Here is a 20,127-nt window from a genome sequence, read left to right on the forward strand (position 1 = left end):
CAGTCACATTATCATATTTTGCTTAGAAAATGCGAATAGGTAGATCATTTTGTTTGCACAGTTTTAATTAGCTTTAAAGTCAATACTTGGTATAACCACGTTTTTAATAAAATCCGACTTTACTTTTCGGTGCTCATTATTAGATCCCCTACTGCAGCTGTAAACATGACAGTCTCCACTGTGTTTTACAGATGGCTACAGACATTCACTCCAGCATCTTGCTTCTGACGTTCTCTGTGTACATATTGGCCAAAATCTGATCCAGACCTGTCAAATTTCATCACTCAGTCAGACCTGTTACCACTGCTTTTCAGACCAGTTCTTGTCTAATTTGGTATACTTCTGCATTTTCTCCCTGTTTCCCTTCCTTGAGAATGGCTTCTTGACAGCCACCTTTCCACTGAGAACCCTTCTGATTGGACATTATGTGTTTTTGTAACAGGCTGCTAGTAACAAAATATCTAAAGATACAATTTAAAATGGATTCTTTGCTAAGTGTAGACACAACACTGATTCATCCCTTCAGTTAGATGTTTTTTTTAATGCTTGAATGACTCATAGGTCCGTGTTAAGTGGTTCAACATGAAAAAAAGTCCCCAAGACCACAAAAAAAGTCTGGCTCATTGGCAGCAAAATATAAAGAATGAGGACTGACTCAAGGCTTTTGCTGAGGGCTGATAAAACGTGCTGGTGTAAAAAAAAAAAAATGCTATCTTTGTGGGTTTTTCAAAACACTAAAAATTCTGCTCATATATAAAGGTAACAGGAGATAGATAGTAACAGATATAGTTATGGTACACATCCCTGAACTAAATAATGACTCTAACGAAACCACTGCTGTACGTCCTGACATTGAACTTAATGCCAGAATTTAGCCTGAAAACGGTCACTGTGTAACAAATTTAACAGTAACACCATCATTCGTGCTGTGAGTTGTAGAAATGAAAGATTTCCTGTAAGGTCTTGACTCATCTTATCTTGTGTTGACTGATCAATAAAGTTAGTGCTGCTGTGCAATATGTAAAAATGCAGGCAACTCCCTCAGAGTGGGGATACTCATATGGATCCTGCTGCTTTAGATCATTTTATGAAACTCCAGGTAAATCAGAGGAAGAAATCCTGTAAACAGCTGAAAGCAATAAACACTGTTCTCTTACAGACAGCACTCAAGCATGTCTAGGGCTTTTTGTGTTTTCTTTGATATACATATATTGGATTATTGGTTGATTTGCATCAAAGTAAAGAGTCTGATAACTAGACTTTAAATTGTGTGCCAAAAAAACTGTCTAAAGTTAGGCTCTGAGATTTGTTTTGTATTTAATGTGAGATTTGTTTGGGTAGTGATGAACAGTTACTAAAACCTATGGTCTTGCAGTGCACAGCTGAAGACACAGTCCACAAACTGTTTCTATGATGAAAATCTCATAAAATTCAGCACAGAAACTATGAGCGTCATGTGCTTGTGAAAATATCGAGGAGAATCTACGTCAGAAAAAAATCAGAAGGGTTATGTGTTTGTGATGGATTATCTGGCTCAGTGAGAGCTGTTTTTCATACTGAGGCAGAATAAATGGCAGCAGATGGCTTCTGCTGGAGAAAAACAAGTGCTGATGTCTAAATATACTGTGTAAGGTCAAGAACTCGGGCAGCAGGGAAAGGCAAAATACTACAAACTACTACTGCTGCTAACAATAATTTCCATTAAAGACAAACCTCATGTCCAGTCCGTTGAGAAAGAGGATACGGTCGCCTGTTTTCAGTCCACATTCCTCGGCAGGACTATCTGAGAGGTCGACAAAGATGGCAGAAAATCAAACATCAATCAGAGACTGAAAAAACCCCCTGAAACCAATCCTTCCAGCTAACGAGGTGCACAGAACAGACGGGCACAACGGGGGGAGAGATGGTGACTAATGTGATGCTGTCAATCTGTGTATGAGATCCAACAAAGCCCATCAACAAACAAGATGAGCTCCATGCTAAATCTTATTACGTAAGGAAACAGTGCTGTCAAAACAATCCCTGGCAGAATAAGTTCTGACTGCACTGTACCCATCGCCTCCTCATCTGTCAGCACACTGCGGATGAGGAGCTGTCATGTCATTTGTTTTTTTTCTTGTTCTTTTTTAACCCAAAGTTTGGATGCAGTAAAGTCTTAATGGGGAAACGGGGTTGTGGCTTCCGGGCTATCGGCAAAAAAAATCTGTGGTCAGATCACGATGAGAACTATGCCACCCACCTCCACAAGGGCCCACTGAGTCAGTCCGCTCTGGCTGTTTCAGCACATGTTGGTGGGGGATGATGGTGGGCGGGAGCAGTGCCGTCATCGTCAAACACACACACACAACGCACACGCACACCGCCTTCCTCACCAAGGAACCTGGCAAATTCCCTCAGCAGTAGCTTCACAGCCTCCTTGTCTGCTAGTTTTGCTTCAAAAAGCAATAACTGTGAATTAAATAACCTTTTACTGCGGGAAACTTAAGAAAGTAATTATGAATATTTCACATAAGCTCTAAGTGGAAATTAGATTTAAAAGCTAGCTTTAATAAAACAAGCAAAAACCGCCTGTGAGAGTCGTTCAGCCTTATAGTCACCCTATATGTTGATGCAAGTCTATAAAGGAAAACATATTAAACCATGGCTGCTTGTAGAAATAGTCGACAATAAGAAAAAGAACAAATGGGAAATCAGCCTAATTGCATGTTTGGCCAGAGTTAGACAAGGAGATCAACAGCTAGGCTGGCTAGATTGCTATCAGGCATTTAACTGCCCACAAAACCCCAAGCTGACAGCTCTAAGATGACGTTTTCTGCATGGCTTAAATATTAATGATGAAACCTGTTGGTACGTAAGCTCTAGAAGAGATGATTACCACAGCAAGCTGTTTTGTCTTGTCCTCAGTCCCAGAAGCATTTGAGTGCCCTTCATTGTAAGTATATGACACTAATATATTTGCAGTATGACTTGATGTACAAAGGATTTACTCCTCCACCCTATGACCAGTTAAACTGCACAGGAAGAGCAATAAACAGAATATAAAGTACATCTGTGCGGCACTGACTGACCACAGGTGTACCTGCTGCCGCACAGCACAGCCTGTTAGCATTTCACTAGTGAGTCAGATAAGTCCACTTCCGGCAACACTCACAGTCTCACACACACACAAACGCCTCCTGATCACCTTCGGCCCCGAGCGGCTGGCACCACAACAGCCTCACCCGCGTAAAATACATCTGCCCCCCTCACCACCCACAACGCAGAACGGCGCACGAGTGAAAAGCCGCCACACAAAGAGAGGAGGCGTCAGTCAGGACTGCGCTGTACTTGGTTTCATTATAGAAGCAGTACCTGGGATGACGGAGTCGATGCAGACGGGAGCGTGACCCCGCAGCGTGAAGCCAAAGTTCTTCTTCCCCCTGTAGACACGGACGATCCTGAGGAAGGGATGCAGGCAGGAAGTGAGATGAGCAGTTCATTCATTCGGATTTAGAGCTCTCTGAAAAACCTTCGTGACTAAATGTTTCTAACAACGAAAAGCTTTCTGCCTGTCTACTGGCCTTCAACTTTCAAAGAGGGTGACACAAACTCTACATGAAGCAGAGCGCATTCATGGCATTTATGTCCAAAGCATTTTTCCTTTGTTCTGAACACTTTCAGCCGACGCTCTCTGCTGAATCACATTTTCGAATTTCTTGTGTTTGTGTCAATCCATCCTCCAAAAGCAGCACCTTTAACCGACTTAAAAACTTTCAATTTGAGCAGTAACCAAAACCTGTAATTTATTTTTTGGGCTTTTTTGATTCCCTCATCACCCATTTAGTCAAAATCTGAACAGTCTAAAACGCAAACAAAGGAAGAAAAAGCTGGAAGTGGAAAATGTGTGGAATTTGTAAAAGTGACCAGTCAAACAAAATCGGACGAGCGAGTTCTCAGTGTTGCTCGTGACGTCATTTAACAGCATTGATGGCTGTGAATGAATGAATGGGAAGCCCAGCTGTCCCCGGAGTGAGCACTCACTCGCTGTTGTTTACAATCCTGCCTGCGCTTCGTTTTTGCTTTTGTCACTTCCTGTAAGTGGGAGTCTGAACAAGCACAGACGTGACCCTCTGTTTGCCTCGATCCAAGCTGACATTTTTCTAACGTAACACAAATCAGTCCTGCTTGAATGCCAGACATTGTTTTTTGTTTCCGGCTTTAATAAAAAAAATTTGGGACGTGTTCAGAATAGCTTTGACATTTTGCTGAATGTGGGGCTCCTCTCTCTCATTCACCCCAGTCGGAAGAATATGCGTCGGAAAACCTCCCGGTGTATCAAAGATGAGGCTCGTTCAGTCTATCCGTGGAGCGTTGCCATGGAGATAACTAAAGGCAACACTGCTTTGGTATATAAACAGGAGGAAGGCAAAAAAGACAACAAGAGAAAAGAGACAAACCTATTCTTTGATAGCCGTGGTTATACGCTCTTATGTAAGCCAAGCTAAATGCAGAAAGGCACACTGGGTGCTGAATGTGGATTTGTGTGTGTGTTTGAGGGCTGAATAGAAAAAAAAAGAAGCATCAGCTCTGAGCACACTTGACAAACTAAGTGTCTGTGACTATCAGGCTGCTTGAGGCCTCTCCTCATTCCCTCTGGGCTACACCAGCAGAGCTTCATACACTTATGTATAATTTCACATGACCTCAGCTGAATGCACTCTGAAAAGGTATCAGTCAGTCTGCTGGTACATCAACAACCGTCACATTGTACACACACTATACAGACAGCTACCACACTATAGTGCTTGATTTTGTGTATCAATAGTCAGTAGAACATTTTGTACAACAACACATCTGGGGGTGGATTTACCCGAAATGTTATGTCGACATCTCTCTCCACCTCTATCCCACTGGTCTATCGATCCCTTTCTCCATCTCCCTACCAAAATGTCACCATGTTTCTCGGTCTATTTCTATCTCCCTACCTTCAGCCATCTGTCTGTCACTGTTTCTTCACCTCTGCCAATCAGCTTTTGTGGTCGGTTTGTTTGTCTGGCAGGATTACTAATGAAGTTATGGACAGTTTGGCGCAACTTAGAAGCAACTAACTTTCACAGTCTATCTAGATCCACATCCAAAATCGGGTGTTTTTGAAGGGTTTTTTTGACAACTCCTTAGTATTGCCAGATAACTGGAAATGGGGAAAACTGGGGGACATTGTCCTGATGATGTCAGGAAACCTAAATAATCTCTTGGATTCAGAGGCTCACTTTAATTTATGCAGATTTTCAGTTTTCAGTTATGCAGTCTCTTGAATTCTCTCGTTCCTATATGTTTTATCTATATTTATTTCCTTCTGTCTATATTATTTCGTCTAGATATAGATATATAGACTGCATCTATATCATCACCTCATATCACTCTTTATCACTCCGTTTACCTGTATTCCCCATCTCTCTATTCTCATTGCCATCGATCTCCATCTCTACATCTGTTTACTCCTTACTTCTGTTCGTCTCTTTTTCTGTTGATATCTATATCTATCTCTCTGTTCCCACCTCTAGCTCTGTCTCTCGCTCTCTCTCACTGCTCTATGCATATTTCCAGTTACTGTGGAGACACAACAGTGTTACACAACAGTCTTTTGGGTTTATTCAGTGCATGGAAGGCACCAGCAATGCAGCGCGACTTCTTACTGACACATGATGCCCCTTTAACACAATCAGCTCACTTCCTGCTGCCTTGTGCCCGGCCTGTATGATCACACTTGACATAAAGGGCCACATGTTTTTTAAGACCTCCTGTTGCTGAATACTCAAAGACCCCAGGATTTTATTAGTTAGCTCGCTACAGAGATTTACTGCCACAGTCCTGTGCTGCACCACGTCCACTGTGGTGTTATTAACTGGACAGTCGTGTAATCAAGTGTGTTAGTGGGTGGAGGAAAAGTGTCAAATGGTTAGGGGGGGTCTACCCCATGTAGGATGGTTGCCAAGAAACAACCAAGAAGATGGTAGAAGATGGTTACTATGTGATGTTTTGTTAAATGAAACAAATACGCAGCTGTGTGTGAACATCTTCGTGCATGCACAGACTTGCTCTAAGTGCAGCTTTATAAAACTCTGAGGAAGAGGAGTTTTAGCACACGTTAACAGATAAAGCAGTCCCTGAAAGGGACTTCTCGGCTCTTGAATTATGAATTAACAGTTAACAACACTTAAAACAGAGCGAAAGGACTCGTGAAACCTGCTGTGTTTGATATGTGCGCTTACCTCTGATTGGGTCCAATGGGGGGATGCACAGGTATCCCTGAGACGGACTTCCTTAAGCCCCTGTCTCTCTCCGCTTCTCCCCTCCCTCCGGGTTCTCCTCCATCCCTTGGCACTGAGCTGGCCCGTTTGGACCCGCGGTGGCGGTCGGAGTGATCCTCGCTCCGACTGCGACGGATTCTGCCATGCGGCTCGCTGATGCTCTTGCTGCGGCAGAGTCGGTTGATCACGTTCTGGGAGACGGTGTCGTCGAAGCGCTGCCGGTGCTTCTTGGGAATGAAGATTCTGGCCAACATGGCAGCATATGAGGAAAACAAATTGGTTGGTGTTAACTGTTTTTCCATAAGAGTTCCTCTACGAAAAGCAAAGAGATGGGTAGAGGATGGATCTACATCACAGATCCACCTCGATCCATTTTAAAGACACAAATTCCACAATCACGACTCTGAGAGCGATGACAGCCAGTGTTGGAAGAGATTAAAAGTTATGATACACTTCAAACTCTACTGAGAAAATGTTCACAGTCCTAGTCGGCACAGATTCGGCTCAACAGGCTTCCATCTTCATGTCTCAGATCTGAAGAAAAGATGAAAAGGTTTTGACTGAATGGAGAGTCTTTCCCCTGACTGAAAAAGAAAAGAAGTTGAATTTGATGCAATCTTTCTCTGAGGAAATAGACGGTGAAGAAATCGTGGCGTCACTCACTGCTTGCTGGAGTCTTACTGCTGCAGCAGGGGTACCAGAGCCAGAATACAGCATGAGAAAAAGGTGTGGGAGTGAGTGAGCAAGGGATTTCTCCTCTCTCTCTCTCTCTCCATACAGCAACCGATTCTCGGTCTTTCCTACACTTCCGTCTACACATCACCTACAACTGAGGCAGGAAGCTGTCATTTCATCCACCTAGGCCCTGACAAGGAAACGCAAAGTGTAACGCACTGGGATAAAATAGGGGCAGGGGCATCAATTACAGTGAAATACTGAGTTAAACTGTATGAAATCACAATGTTTTTTTATTTTGTAATCCAATGTGATTTCCTACTAAACACCTACTGTTTTCATTTAAATATCAATATACAGCTATGACATCGATAAAAGTTATTTTCCTGAAGTCTTACTTTGAGAAAAGTCAAACACTTGAAATGTTATGCTTGTAATATAACATTTTAAACATAAGCAGTCACAGTGACTGATATGTTATAGCAGCTGAACATTGGTAGGGTTAGTCGTCATCACTCATGAGTGATGAGTAACTATCCCCTGTGGAGCCTACAGTTGGTTGCTGGGGTGCTGAAGGGTTTCAAACAGTAGCCGTGCTGGCTTGTCAGATGGAGGGGTGGGACATGCAGCTGACATCGAGAGTGGGAGCGTTTATCTGGTTTATGCTGTAAAAACAATAAGACACATTGCAACAATCCAGAGGGGATGAATTCATTATTTTAACCGCTTACAAACAATGTATCTAACAATGGAATGTTTTTTATATAACCCTAGCCCTAATCCTAGCCAATCAGAATTGAGATTTTTTTTAATGGTATTATTCTCCCAGAACAAAGAAAATAATCTAATAATCTAAAACTATACATCTGTTTTTCTCCCCCCAAAGAGTTAGGTTTTGCCTTTCTCTAGGGTTATGATCTATGACGACCGATACCTCAGAGGGTTAATATCGAAAGCTACGTTATCCACACACAATAATAGAAATAAACATTGTGTAACACTTATGAATTAATGTGCATTTAATGAGGCATAAGTATTTGATCACATTTGTTACTTGGTGGAGTAACCATCCTTAGCAAGCACAGCTTTTAGATATTTCTTATAGCTATTGCTAGGTTTGAGCTAAGTTTTCAGATCTCCTCTTTCCTGATCTTCTCCAAATTCTTAATGCTACTTCACCTCGAGACTATGATGTGCTTCTTCTTCTCGAGGGACTCCTTTGTTGTCTTGGCATATGCTTTGGATCAGTGTCCTACTGGACCTGCTCATGATGCGTTTGTCGGGCCCCGGCTGAGTGAAGGAGATTCTTGTCCAAGATTTGTCCATCTTTCCAATTGAGCGATACAGTCATCGTGTAGCTTTGGCAGAAAAACATCCTCAGAGCACAAAGCTTCCACCACCATGACAGTAGGGATGCTGTTCTTTGGGTCACATTCACCCTTCTCTTCACTCCAAACACAATGAGTGGATTGATACAAACAAAGTCAATTTTGTTCTCATGTAACCACACCACAATCTCAGAAGTCTCACCTGAATCATTCAGGTGTTTCTTTGGGGGTTTGTGTTCTTTTTCTTTTTTTTACAAGTTTGTAAGAATTTGACAATTTTTGCTACGTAGCGTTACAGATACTTTTCGCTGGTACCGAAAACATGTAGAGGTTCTCTTGCTCGTCTTTCTAAGCAGACTGGGAACAAACTAAATATCAAAGAGGGGGATAAGAGTGAACTGTACATGCTGTTTCTTATGGAGTGCTGCAAACAATAGCAGTGACTAAGAGACAAAACAAAACAAGTCCCCACTCACCAGCAAACACACACACACACACACACACACACACACACACACACACACACACACACACACACACAGCAGAAAACAACTATTCATTCAAAAGATTAGAACTGCTGCCAGGAGACAAGACAGCCACCCACACACACATACATGCGCACACACACTTTCTGGAACTATATTTCTTAAATGTAGATGATCTAACATTAAATGACTGATCATCAGGTTTTATGATATGCATAGCTCCGAAATAAAAAACAGTTGGAAAAGTCAATAATCCTAATATTAGGTATACAAAGTAAACAAAGTATCCAAGAAAACTGGAGTAACAGGAACCCCCCTCCCATGTTTATGTGGTTATTCCGATCATTTCTACCTTATAATAGCAGTTGAGCTTAGATTACATACTGAACACAGTGGGAGAAACAGCTCGCATATCACCGTCCACTCGTTTAAAGTGGATTTTCTATTCATTTCCTTATTTTTTTTTCATTAATAGATAATTACATGCTCATACATTTAGGGCGAGAGGTGGGGTACACCCTGGGCAGATCACCAGTCTGTCAAAGGGCTAACGCAGAGACACACAATCATTCACACCTATGTCAGTTAGATTGGATATTCTTAATATGGTGGTCATCACAGATACATACGTTTGTAGCTGTGAGCACAAAAGTTCCTTCAGCTTTTTCTTTACGAGGGGCAGAAAACTGAAATGTAGGGAGTGGGGTAGCTTTTTTTAGTAGATGAATTTAGGGATCCCTCAAAGTCCTTGTATAGAGTCTGACTGTTTGTCTATATAGATAGTTATTTATCCCCACATGCATTTGAGGAGATCTAATTCTATAAGTATGCTAAGGCTACTTTCAGGTTGTCACAGCAGATAGGCTCTGCCTTTTTGATTTGGCAGATTGTTTTAAGCTGATGCCTTTCCTTATGCAACTCCCAGGGGACTTTTGTTTCCCACCACTGGCAGGAATCTATCATTTGTTAGGTGAGTGTGTAAACCACTACACTGTGGAGCTACTTTCAGTACACCAAACCAGCTCATGAGCGGTGAGAACTGGAAAAAACCCCAAAAGAAATCACCCCACCTCTGAGAATTTATTAGCACAAGCACATACTGCCATAAAAAGGCAGCAGCCTACACATCCTGAAAACAATGCATGCTGTATAAAGGCTATTAACACTACGCTTTTTCTCTACTTCTCAAAGACCACATGTGAAGGACGTGTAGAAAATTCAAAGAGCACCAAAAACATTTGAAGTTGACATTTGATGATTGTTGGATCAGTGAGCTGAGGCCGGACACATATTTGCACAAACAACCATTTTGATTCCCACCTACACCAGCCTGTTGTGCTCTGACTGTCTGCTGCCGCTTATCTGCTGATCAGATGAATCAGTCATTAGCAGACAGGGCGCAGGGTCGGTGAAAAACGGCACCAGTCAAGCAATTAACCACGAACGCGCAAACAGAAAGGAGGGAGGAACAACAGCTACCACTGTTCATGTCCACGCGGAGCTAATTAAGCTGCAGCAACAATTCTGACAGCTAAATAAAGCAATTAGGACACTCGTTGGACAGAGAGAGAAGCAACTTCACAGCAGATGTGACTTTTCGCCAGCGTGCATTTAATTATCCATGGCTGCTGAAGTGCTTTATTAGGAGGTATTCAGGAAAATATGCAGCACCTTCAGCCCTGTTCTGTACTTGTAAGTGAGGCAAATAATGAAGACTCACTCACATCCAGAACCTACCGGTCACAGCTGCTGTTAACAACTAGTCAACTAATGAAGAGCTTGTTTTTGAAAAACCTGCCCAAAACATTTTCACTCTTTATAAGCTGTAGAAACAGGCCTATAGAGATAACAATGATGTCATTAGAGCCTGAACCATTGTCCTTCTGGCCAGTGGTGGTATTTGACACTGTAATAACTACAAAACAGCAGCTGATGTTGACAACCAGTATAAACCCATCAGGCACATTTCAGCGGCAGTCTTTAATGACAGCAGCCGCCTCCAGCAGGAGACGCCACAATCTTCCAAGGTCACAAATAACAACACCAAAAGCATCTACTGCCAACGTCCCACTGCAGCTATAGGTGTGGTGTTTGTGCCCCAACCTGTCACAGCTGTTTTGCCAGCATGCACAGGGAGTACACAATCTTATACTAAAGGTAAAATAACTATTTAAGTAGTCTTCAGGAGTAATTTTCCAGGCCTCTTGAAGGACTTTTTGGATGTTTGCTGCTTTCTGATCTCTTCTCTATGTCAAGATGATCCCACACTGCTTCAATAATGTTCAGGTACAGGCTCTGAGGAGGTCAATCCATGACTGATACTCTTCCGCTGCGTGTTTTTCTATCCAGGTACGGTTTTACTGCATTGGTAGTGTTTTCTGGGAGCACTGTCATTGTCAAAGATGGTGCTGGGAAGGGCACGCTCTACTCCATCCGCCAACCAACATCTCTAGGCAGGCTCTCAGGTGGAACCCTCAAGGCGAAAGAGAGGCTGCCCAAGAAACACCTGGAGATGAGACCTCGAGGCAGAAGTAAAAAAGATGGAGCCAACTAGAAAGAATGGCTCAGGACAGAAATCTCTGGAGATCTATCTTTGGCTGCCCTTACCCTGGCAGGGGTGATAGACAGTAGTCGTAGTAGTCATGCTGAAAAATGAAGCTGTTTCCAGACACCTTTCAGATTGCATTGCATGATCTGAAGGCTTTTTTTTGCATTCATAATTCCATCAATTTTAACATGAGCTCCAACAATACTGGCTGAAATGCAGCCCCAAACCATGACACAGCCTCCACCATGTTTTACAGATGGGTGTACCCAGGGGTAGGCAACTCCAGGCCTCAAATGCCGGTGTCCTGCAGGTTTTAGATGTGTGGCTGAACCAACACAGCAGGTTCAAATTGTTAAATTACCTCCTCAACATGTCTTGAAGTTCCCCAGAGGCCTGATAATGAACTAATCATTTGATTCAGGTGTGTTGACCCAGGGTGAGATCTAAAACCTGCAGGACACTGGCACTCGAGGCCTGGAGTTGCCTACCCCTGGTATAGACATTCAGCGTTCCTCTCTCCGTACATCCAGTATTAATGATCTGAAGGAATTTGTCAAGATTTTTGCACAAAAATACACACCAAGATACAACTGTTTTAAACTAAGTGGGCAGGCCGTGTGGGGCCTTGGTAATTCAAACAATTTGCATCTTTTTTCTAGACGCTTCTGTACAAATGCATAAAGAATTCAGACATTTCCAACTTGGTCCAGTGGTTACCTTGCAAAATTTCCCGGGAAAATCGAACCACAACTCCCATTTAAACTGGAGGTTTCTTCCTGTAAGAAGGGACTTTTTACTTCCCACTGTCACCAAGTGCTTGCTCACAGTCTGACTGTTGGGGTTTTTATGCAGTCTTTACCTCACAATATTAAGCACCTTGAAGCGACTGTTGTTGTCATTTAGCACCACATAAAAAAAACTGAATTGAATTGGAAAAAAATTATTTTTTTTCCCGATTTCAAGGGTCTCACAGAACACATAAGAATAGAGTGATCAGATGAAATCAGCAAAACAAATATTGTACTTCTGACAGCGACATATGTGAAATTTTAAGTGTCAGCTCCTTCCTATAAGCTCTTTGGTCTTTGGTCAGCTGATAGCTGATGCTGTGGAGAAAATGACACTGACTGTGCCATGGCGATGACATCATGTTGTCACTGTGCCTGTGTGGATGCATGTTAACAAGCTAACTGGGAGTTTTAAATTGACTATAGGTGTGACTGCGAGTGTGAATGACTGATTCGTCTCTTTGTTACCCCTCTTTGTAACGGACTGCCCTGAATCTCGCCCAATGACAGCTGACACAAGCTCCAGTCTAGGTTAAAAAAAGTGGATGGATGGATACTAATTCGCTAAATCGTTAAAACGCTAACAAGCTGCATTATGGGAAATGTGAAATACAAGGTTTAGAGTATGTGAACCATAAAAGTCAGGATTACCTAAGCTCTACTGTATAAGCTTTGAAGTTTTTCCAACATTGCTAAACAACATAGTTTACAGGTGTAATTTTGCACCCATCTGAAACCACACCCAAAAGTGATGTCAAAGTCCACAGGCATGCCTGAGAGTACACTCCCCCATCATCACAGCAAAGTGGGAAATTAAACAGCTGCAGATGTGCAAGATCAATGTTTTCTGGGTGTTTTGAGTTACAGGGCAAAATATTCACAGAAAGTCTCACCAAAGAAGTTTAAATAAATATGACTTTTCAGAAATATTACTTTTCCCCTCTAATATAACCTGCCATTTGCAGAAAACTGCACAATCGTTCTTCCAAAAATGTCTTAATCATCAGCCAGGCTCCAGGTTTAGCAACATTATTTTTAAAGGCTTAAAAATCCACATGCTGCACCTTTAAGCGACCTGCCATCCTACACCATTTGTTAAATCTTCTTTGAGGTTTTTTTCCTATCTCTTGTTTTAGAGAAGCTTTTAAGCGCTGGTGTGTACCGTCTCTTTGAAACAAATCTGTTCAGTTAAAGATATAGGACACATATTCTTAGCCCGCTGTCACTGTCTCTGCAGACTTTGATCAGGCTGAGGTGTGGATGTATCTGCAGCCTGAGACAGTGTTGCCTGAGCACAGACTACTGGCTACAATAAGCAGACTCCCTAGATATAAATAAATGTTCTCTTAGTGCCGCAGGTGTAGCAGCCCACACAGCCCTTCTCTGCTCTCTGTGCCCGCCTGCTATTTGCCATTTATTCACATCACAGCACTATTATGCCCTCCCATCTCTCACACAGAGATGTGGTACCTGTCTACGCAAGGCTAATCTCTGTTGGTGTGTAGCTGTGGCTATTAGCATCTTTTTATATATATATATATGTGTGTGTAAATGCAGCTGTTTACCCACCATATAAACACAGCTATCTGTTGCAAACAACAACAACATAATCAAAAGAAGTTTTCCGCGTCAACTCTTGGAAACTAAATGAGCGCTCTGATTTGACCTCATTTATAAAGAACAGAGATCTATAATTATCTGAAGGAGGGTTGTGGAGGAGGAAGCAAGCTGGGAGGAAGGGACAGATTTCTCAGAAGGGAGGAATGACAAGCAAAAAAACTACAAAGACCTCATTTCATTTTGAGTGTCCAGATGTGACTCTGATGCAGAGAAGGAAGTTTGGTGCAAAGCCTAAATACATATAGGTTGGATAAGTAAGATGGGCAGATGATGTGATCTGTTAAAGTTAGCAGAGCATCTGCCCTTCTGACCTTTTGAGGGCAGATCATTAAAAACACTGCAGTTTAAAATTGAAGTGTTGCAATCAAACTATGACCACAGTGATGAAAGAAATAGCAATTCCAGATAATTAATATAACATAAATTATTTACAAGGGCTATACACTCACCAGCCACTTTATTAGGTATGCCTGTTCAGCTGCTTATAAATAAATACCCAATCAGCCAATCACATGGTAGGAACTCATTACATTTAGGAATGTAGAAATATATTGAATAAGGAACAAATTAGGACATTAGGAAGTAAACTTAGTCTTTGTCATCTTATAAAAACAAAGAGTCTATCTTGGACAATCACTCTAGCACCTCTGCGAGGCTGTTCCTGAGCAGAAATCGCGCTTTAATATCCTCCCACGCTCGAGGTGACGGCGCTAACGCACTAATTTAGCAGGTTCGTGGTAGCATATGTCCGCTATCCAGTTAGTGTGTTTGCCATCAAACTGACTGGATAGTCTGAACATAAAAAAGTGATGATTCAGAGCACAGAAAATAAATGTTGTAAAAGGATCAGAAACTTAATTTAACTTATAATTAAATTTAAAAAAAAAAAACACACACAAAAAGGAAAAAGGCTGCTAGAAAAAAGGCCGTATTTAAAAATACTGCAGAATCCCCCAGAGCCTGCAAGCTGTGCATAAAGGACAAGGCTCAGAAATACATGAAGACTAATACTCACTGTTCTAGTCGCACAGAAATGCTATCGTGATACACAACGTGGTTCAGAAAAATGCGTGACACTTGTTCATTGATGATCTGGGTTTGCCGTGATTAACAAGGCTGGCCCTGTCAGGGGCCTCGGGGGTCTTATAAAGGCCATCTGCAATGTATGCAGTTCTTAACTGATTATTTCTTTCATGCAAAGAAAACTCTTTCTTTGGTGCCTTTCAGAGGACTTTGGTTTCCTGCATGATACTGAACCATCGCCCTGCTACAGAAGACCACAGAGACACCAAAGACTCGGGTACTATGTTAAAGAGACTTGAAAGACCACCATCGTTCCTTTTTAACCTGTGGAGAATCTGTGAAGCAATCACACTCAGAAAATCTAAAGGTCAGACAGTGTACCCCGAGGCAGCTGCTTGCTTGGAAGGCAACTGTCATCCTCAGCTGGAAGGTGGTTGAAGTGATATGAAAGAAGCTCATTTAGCGATCAAAGCTTTCTCTAAACTGAAGAACATTCTGTCATAAAAAATATAACAGACATCTGTTCATTACGATCACCTGGATCTCTCCAAATAATCAAATGCCATCTGCATTTTGTTTTGTCCCGCAGCTATTTTCATACTATAACATATTTATTGAGTATCGATCTTCTCCGGCAGACTGTTCTGGAGGAACAAACACATTCTGCAAGTGCTTAATCATTTGGAACAAGGTTTACACTAATAGAAGGAGGCAACTTGTTCCACTCTCGACTGTACCCACTTTGTACTTTGTGTTCACTTCATTGAAGACGCTGTACAAGGCTCCTGTGAGGAGCTTTTTTTTTTCCTCATGTACAGAGTACAGTGCAGCAGTAGCTCGGGAATAGTTAGAAACAAGCTCCAGCCTCTGATTCCTGCAGTCAGAACTAAACACCATCATTATCAGCACCACTAACAAAGCAAGATTTGTGCTCAGTGTGCAGCATGATGAGGCAGACTACTGCCTGCGACCACATCTGGATAATTGTTTTTAATGTCTGAATGGCTACAAATGAGAGATTTTTTGACTGATTTATACATTTAGCCGTTAAAAAAATAATAAACAACATAATAAATATTTTCAACTGATTATTTACATAATCTCAGAGTCAAAACGATGGTCCAATTCTAGCACACAGACATTAACTGAACCACACCCTCTGCTCATACACGTGAAAAGAGAGTACACCTTAAAAGCAGAGACTTAGTGATCCTAAGAACCCCCAGTCACTTCATACACAGACACGAAAGCGTTGCATTGTTAACTGTGTTGTTAACCACAAACAGTTTTTATCAACCCAAGTGAGACTGCATTACATCAAACTATATGAATAAACTGCCAATGGTCCAAATGAGCTTTGTTATCCCCGAAATCAGGGGGATAATGAATTTAAAATCTATCAAACATCAGCAGCAGCTGCAGCAGCAGCTGCAGCCTGTCCTGTACTTTAAGGACTGCATTAAACATCCACTCAAGCTCTCACATTATTACACCTGCACAGCCACCAGCAGATGGGAGGTGATAAAAATTCACAACATCTGCAAAAATACACAAAGAAGCCACATTTCACACAGCACTGGAGAATATCAGCTATGAGAGGAGGATATACTCACCCCAGGCAGTTCATTGCTTTAGCTGTCAGCCATAGCTCAATAATCAGCTAAACGTCTGCACAAGTCTAAAAGCAGCAGTGAGCAGAATACTGGGCTCGTGCACTGCTCCTGAGCTGCTCCTCTGTGGGGGATAAAAGGTCTTCTGGGACCTCGGTGCGGCCAGGAGGCCGTCTTCACCAAGTGTCAAGAAAAAAATGGTCACCGCTCAGAGAAAGCAGGGAAACAGTCTGAGCGGTATAATGAGAGGACAATCTATCAGTGCTAAACACAAACACCCCTTAAGAGAGAGGGAGAGTGAGGTAAGAGAGCTGGGAGACGGGCAAGGATGGAAGTCCACAGAGAGATGCTATTAATGCTGGTATCGGTCCTTGTAGCAGATAGGAGTGTCCCTCATTGCACAAATACCAACTCTCAGCTTTGGATTAATCATGCCTAATTGAAGGCACTAAAAATCTTGTTGCCTATCTCAGCAGTGACCTCATACAAATGGAAACCCTTCTTACGGTATATTAATATCACGAAAGAGAGTTGAAAGTGGCGTAGTAGTACTGGAGGAAGGAAGCCAGCGTAGTAACAGAATAAAAGCTTCAATTGGCTGGACTTGTGGATGGAGAGGAATCTGTGGACACACTGTCTGGGGATTTATTTTGGCACACAGACAGCCCATAACTAAAGAGTTGTTCACATTTGGTTACCTGGCACAATTCTGTCTGGTAGAAAGCCACCTCCACGCATCTTCAAAAAAAAAAAAAAACCTGCTGGATGTAGCTCCAGATTTTATTTTAATTTTTTTTATTTTATTTGAAAGGGCTGCAGAGACAGAGAGAGCAGCATGGCTACCAGTAGTTCCACGAAGCGAGTACTCTACTAAATCTGTGAGTGGCTCATCATCACAGGCACCTCCATGCAGTGAATGCAGAACATTTTGCCAATCCTCATTTTCCCCCCTAAAACTCTAAGCTCCCAGTTATAGACCCGTCCTTGTCAGTTTAGTCTCTCAGTTTCTCTTTAAATGAAAGTTTAAGAAACTCGGGTGGGTCACTGTGGATTTACCATGTGTTGCAGATGGAACCCACACATTTCTCTAATCTGCAACCAAATGTGCAGGAAAATCCAGTTTACAGTCATCATGAATTCAATCCATGCAGATTATTTCAGTCTCACTAGGACCAAACACGTGCAAATCTCTGTGATGCAACACAAAGAGATGGCCTAGTATGGTAGCGTACTTTAGAGAGCATTTGACGTTTACAGCTCACTCACAAATTGCTTGCATTGTTTGCATCTTTTTGCATCTTCTCCAATGAAGACTAATCTACTTCCTACCTGTGCAATGTGAGCTCAAACCTCTGTCCCCTACCTGATGCTGGAGATGAGCTGTCGATGTTCGTCAGTGGTGAGTATGTCCGGCAGGACAGAAGCTAACCACTCAACTTTCTTCTCTGCGGCGTACTGCTTCAGCACAGCAAAGAGTCTCTCTTTCACTTCGAAATCGTCACCTAAAATCTGGTCGACCTGTTGGAGATTCAAAAGAGGGTAGCTTCTGGTAGAGAGGAGGGTAGTCAGTAAAAGAGGAAAAGCTATGACCTCACTGTTTTTAGCATAGTACCAAACAGAAGTATTTATTTTTGTGTATATTTTATGCTGTAATTTTCATTTCTCTTGTTATTATTTAACCAAAAAGCAGCGTATGAAAAACTAGTACACCCCATGATTCAGTAGCTTGTAGAACCACCTTTAGTAGCAATAACTTGAAGTAATCATTTACTGTATGATTATCGTTGTGGCATTCATTCATGCATAGCTCTGTTAACTACAGCACTTTTCAGCCAAGATTTTGTAGAGTAAGGGAGATCATTGTTTTTTTGCATGACCCAGTTTGAGACAAGTTTTAGGTGCTGGACAGATGGCCTCACCTTTGACTCTAGAACACTTGTGCTATACAAAGTTCATGGTTGACTCAGTGATTGCAAAGTACGTAGGTCCTGTAGCTGCAAAATAGGCCCAAACCATCACCTGTCCATCACCGTGTTTTGCAGTTGGTATGTGGTGTTTGTACCAATATGTTGTGTTTGTGGCGCTATACATTATAGCCAAACATCTCCACTTTGGTCTCTTCTGTCCAAAGCACATTTTTCCAGAAGTCTTATGGTTTGTTGCAGGAGTACTGACAGGGACAAGAAAGCAAGCCTTCAGCTTTCAGGCCGATCTTCTGTGGAACCAGCTCCAAGTTTGGATTCAGGAGACAGACACAGTCTCTGCTTTTAAGATTAGGTTTGAAACATAGTTAGACTTTGATCATAAACCCTCCCTTAGTTATACTGCAGTAAGCCTAAGCTACTGCAGGCTTCACTGGGTGTTTCTTCTTCACTCACCTTTTTCACTCACTCTGTGTTTATACACTTCTTTGCATTTAATTACTAGTTACTATGAAGTTCTGGCTCTTTTCCACAATGTGTCTTTTGTCCTGACTCCCTCCACTCACCCCCAACTGGTGCTGGGGGATTTTCCTGTTAAATGGAAGTTTTTCCTTCCCACTGTCGCCAAGTGCTTGCTTATAGGGGAATCAGATTGTTGGAGTTTTCTCTGTATTATTGTGGGGTCTTTACCTTACAATGTAAAGCTTCTTGAGGCAACTGTTGTTGAGATTTGGCGCTAAAGTGAAATTGAATTCAAATGCAACTTTGCAAACTTAAACCATGCTGCCATGTTCTTTTTAGAGACAAGAGGTTTACTCCTCGCAACCCTTCCAAACAAGTCACATTTGTTCAGTCTTAAGTTTAAGATTTAACATGATAAGTGAACCCCGAAGAGTCTGAGATTCCTCTGACCTTGGGGTAAATTTACTGGGATGTCCAATCCTGGGAACTGGCAACTGTCCTGAATGTTCTGTACTTTTGAACAATCTTTCTCGCTGTAGAATTATGTACTTCAAATGCAATGGCCTTATAACCCCTCACAGACTAATGGGTAGCAGCAATTTCTTCTGTTGAGCACCACATTTCACACAACTAGAGCATTCAGGTGTGTTATAACAGACAAACTACCAAATCTTTTGCTTTTATAGAGGTGTTCGTTCTTGCTGATGACTATTTACATCTTTATTCTTAGTGAAGCAGTACTTAGTTTTTCACACACTGATTCTGGATTTGTTTTTCTTAAACTAATAACAGCATGGTGTAATATTTTATGTGCTGCCTTTTTATTTTAAGTTATGTTTAAATAATTTGATAACCTGGTACAAACCAGAATAATATTTTCATTGTGACCTGACACATAAAGCCTTCAAATAGAAAGAGGGTGTGTTTTCTTTTCCACATGACTGTAAACAGAACGTTGTTGAATTTTGAGTGATTTTATAGAGTTACTATCTGGCCTGTCATAAGAAGGTGGATAACTATAGACTTTCATTCATTCTGGTCTCAAAAACATGTCGACATTCTACATTCGATTACATTAAATATTCATGAAATAAGCACTAAAAACACATACAACTTAAAATTTAAAATACAAACATTGTTACATGACATGACCTCATCTGAAGTGTGTACAATTGATTAGTATATATATAAAATGTTGGCAAGTATATAAAAGTAATCCCTTTTAACCCAAAGCTCATATTCTGTTGAGCACCAGGCTTCTCTGATCTTTGACTGTATAAAGCACTCTGATGATACAAATTTCTTTATATGGTTATCTGCAGTAAGCACATAATATACAGACAGTACAGCTCAGAAGCACTGGGTGCTGCCCTTCA

The 20,127-nt window shown here is 41.7% G+C and overlaps 1 protein-coding gene across 5 annotated transcripts in view; it reads right to left on the bottom strand.

The window, feature by feature from the left end:
• The window catches only part of grid2ipb (glutamate receptor, ionotropic, delta 2 (Grid2) interacting protein, b), a 40,631-nt gene that overhangs the window by 16,271 nt on the left and 4,233 nt on the right, over window positions 1–20,127 (bottom strand). For 4 of the 5 annotated variants that reach the window (XM_040023156.1, XM_040023154.1, XM_040023155.1 and 1 more), the window contains exons 4-7: window positions 17,731–17,885; window positions 6,252–6,533; window positions 3,352–3,437; window positions 1,714–1,783 (exon numbers count right to left, since the gene is read on the bottom strand). In XM_040023156.1, the coding sequence (XP_039879090.1) occupies window positions 1,714–1,783; window positions 3,352–3,437; window positions 6,252–6,533; window positions 17,731–17,885 (593 nt within the window). The other variant, XM_040023157.1, reaches the window with a different exon arrangement.

The sequence above is a fragment of the Simochromis diagramma genome, unplaced genomic scaffold (genome assembly GCF_900408965.1).
Source record: "Simochromis diagramma unplaced genomic scaffold, fSimDia1.1 OVJJ01000208.1, whole genome shotgun sequence".
Taxonomy (NCBI): Eukaryota; Metazoa; Chordata; class Actinopteri; order Cichliformes; family Cichlidae; genus Simochromis; species Simochromis diagramma.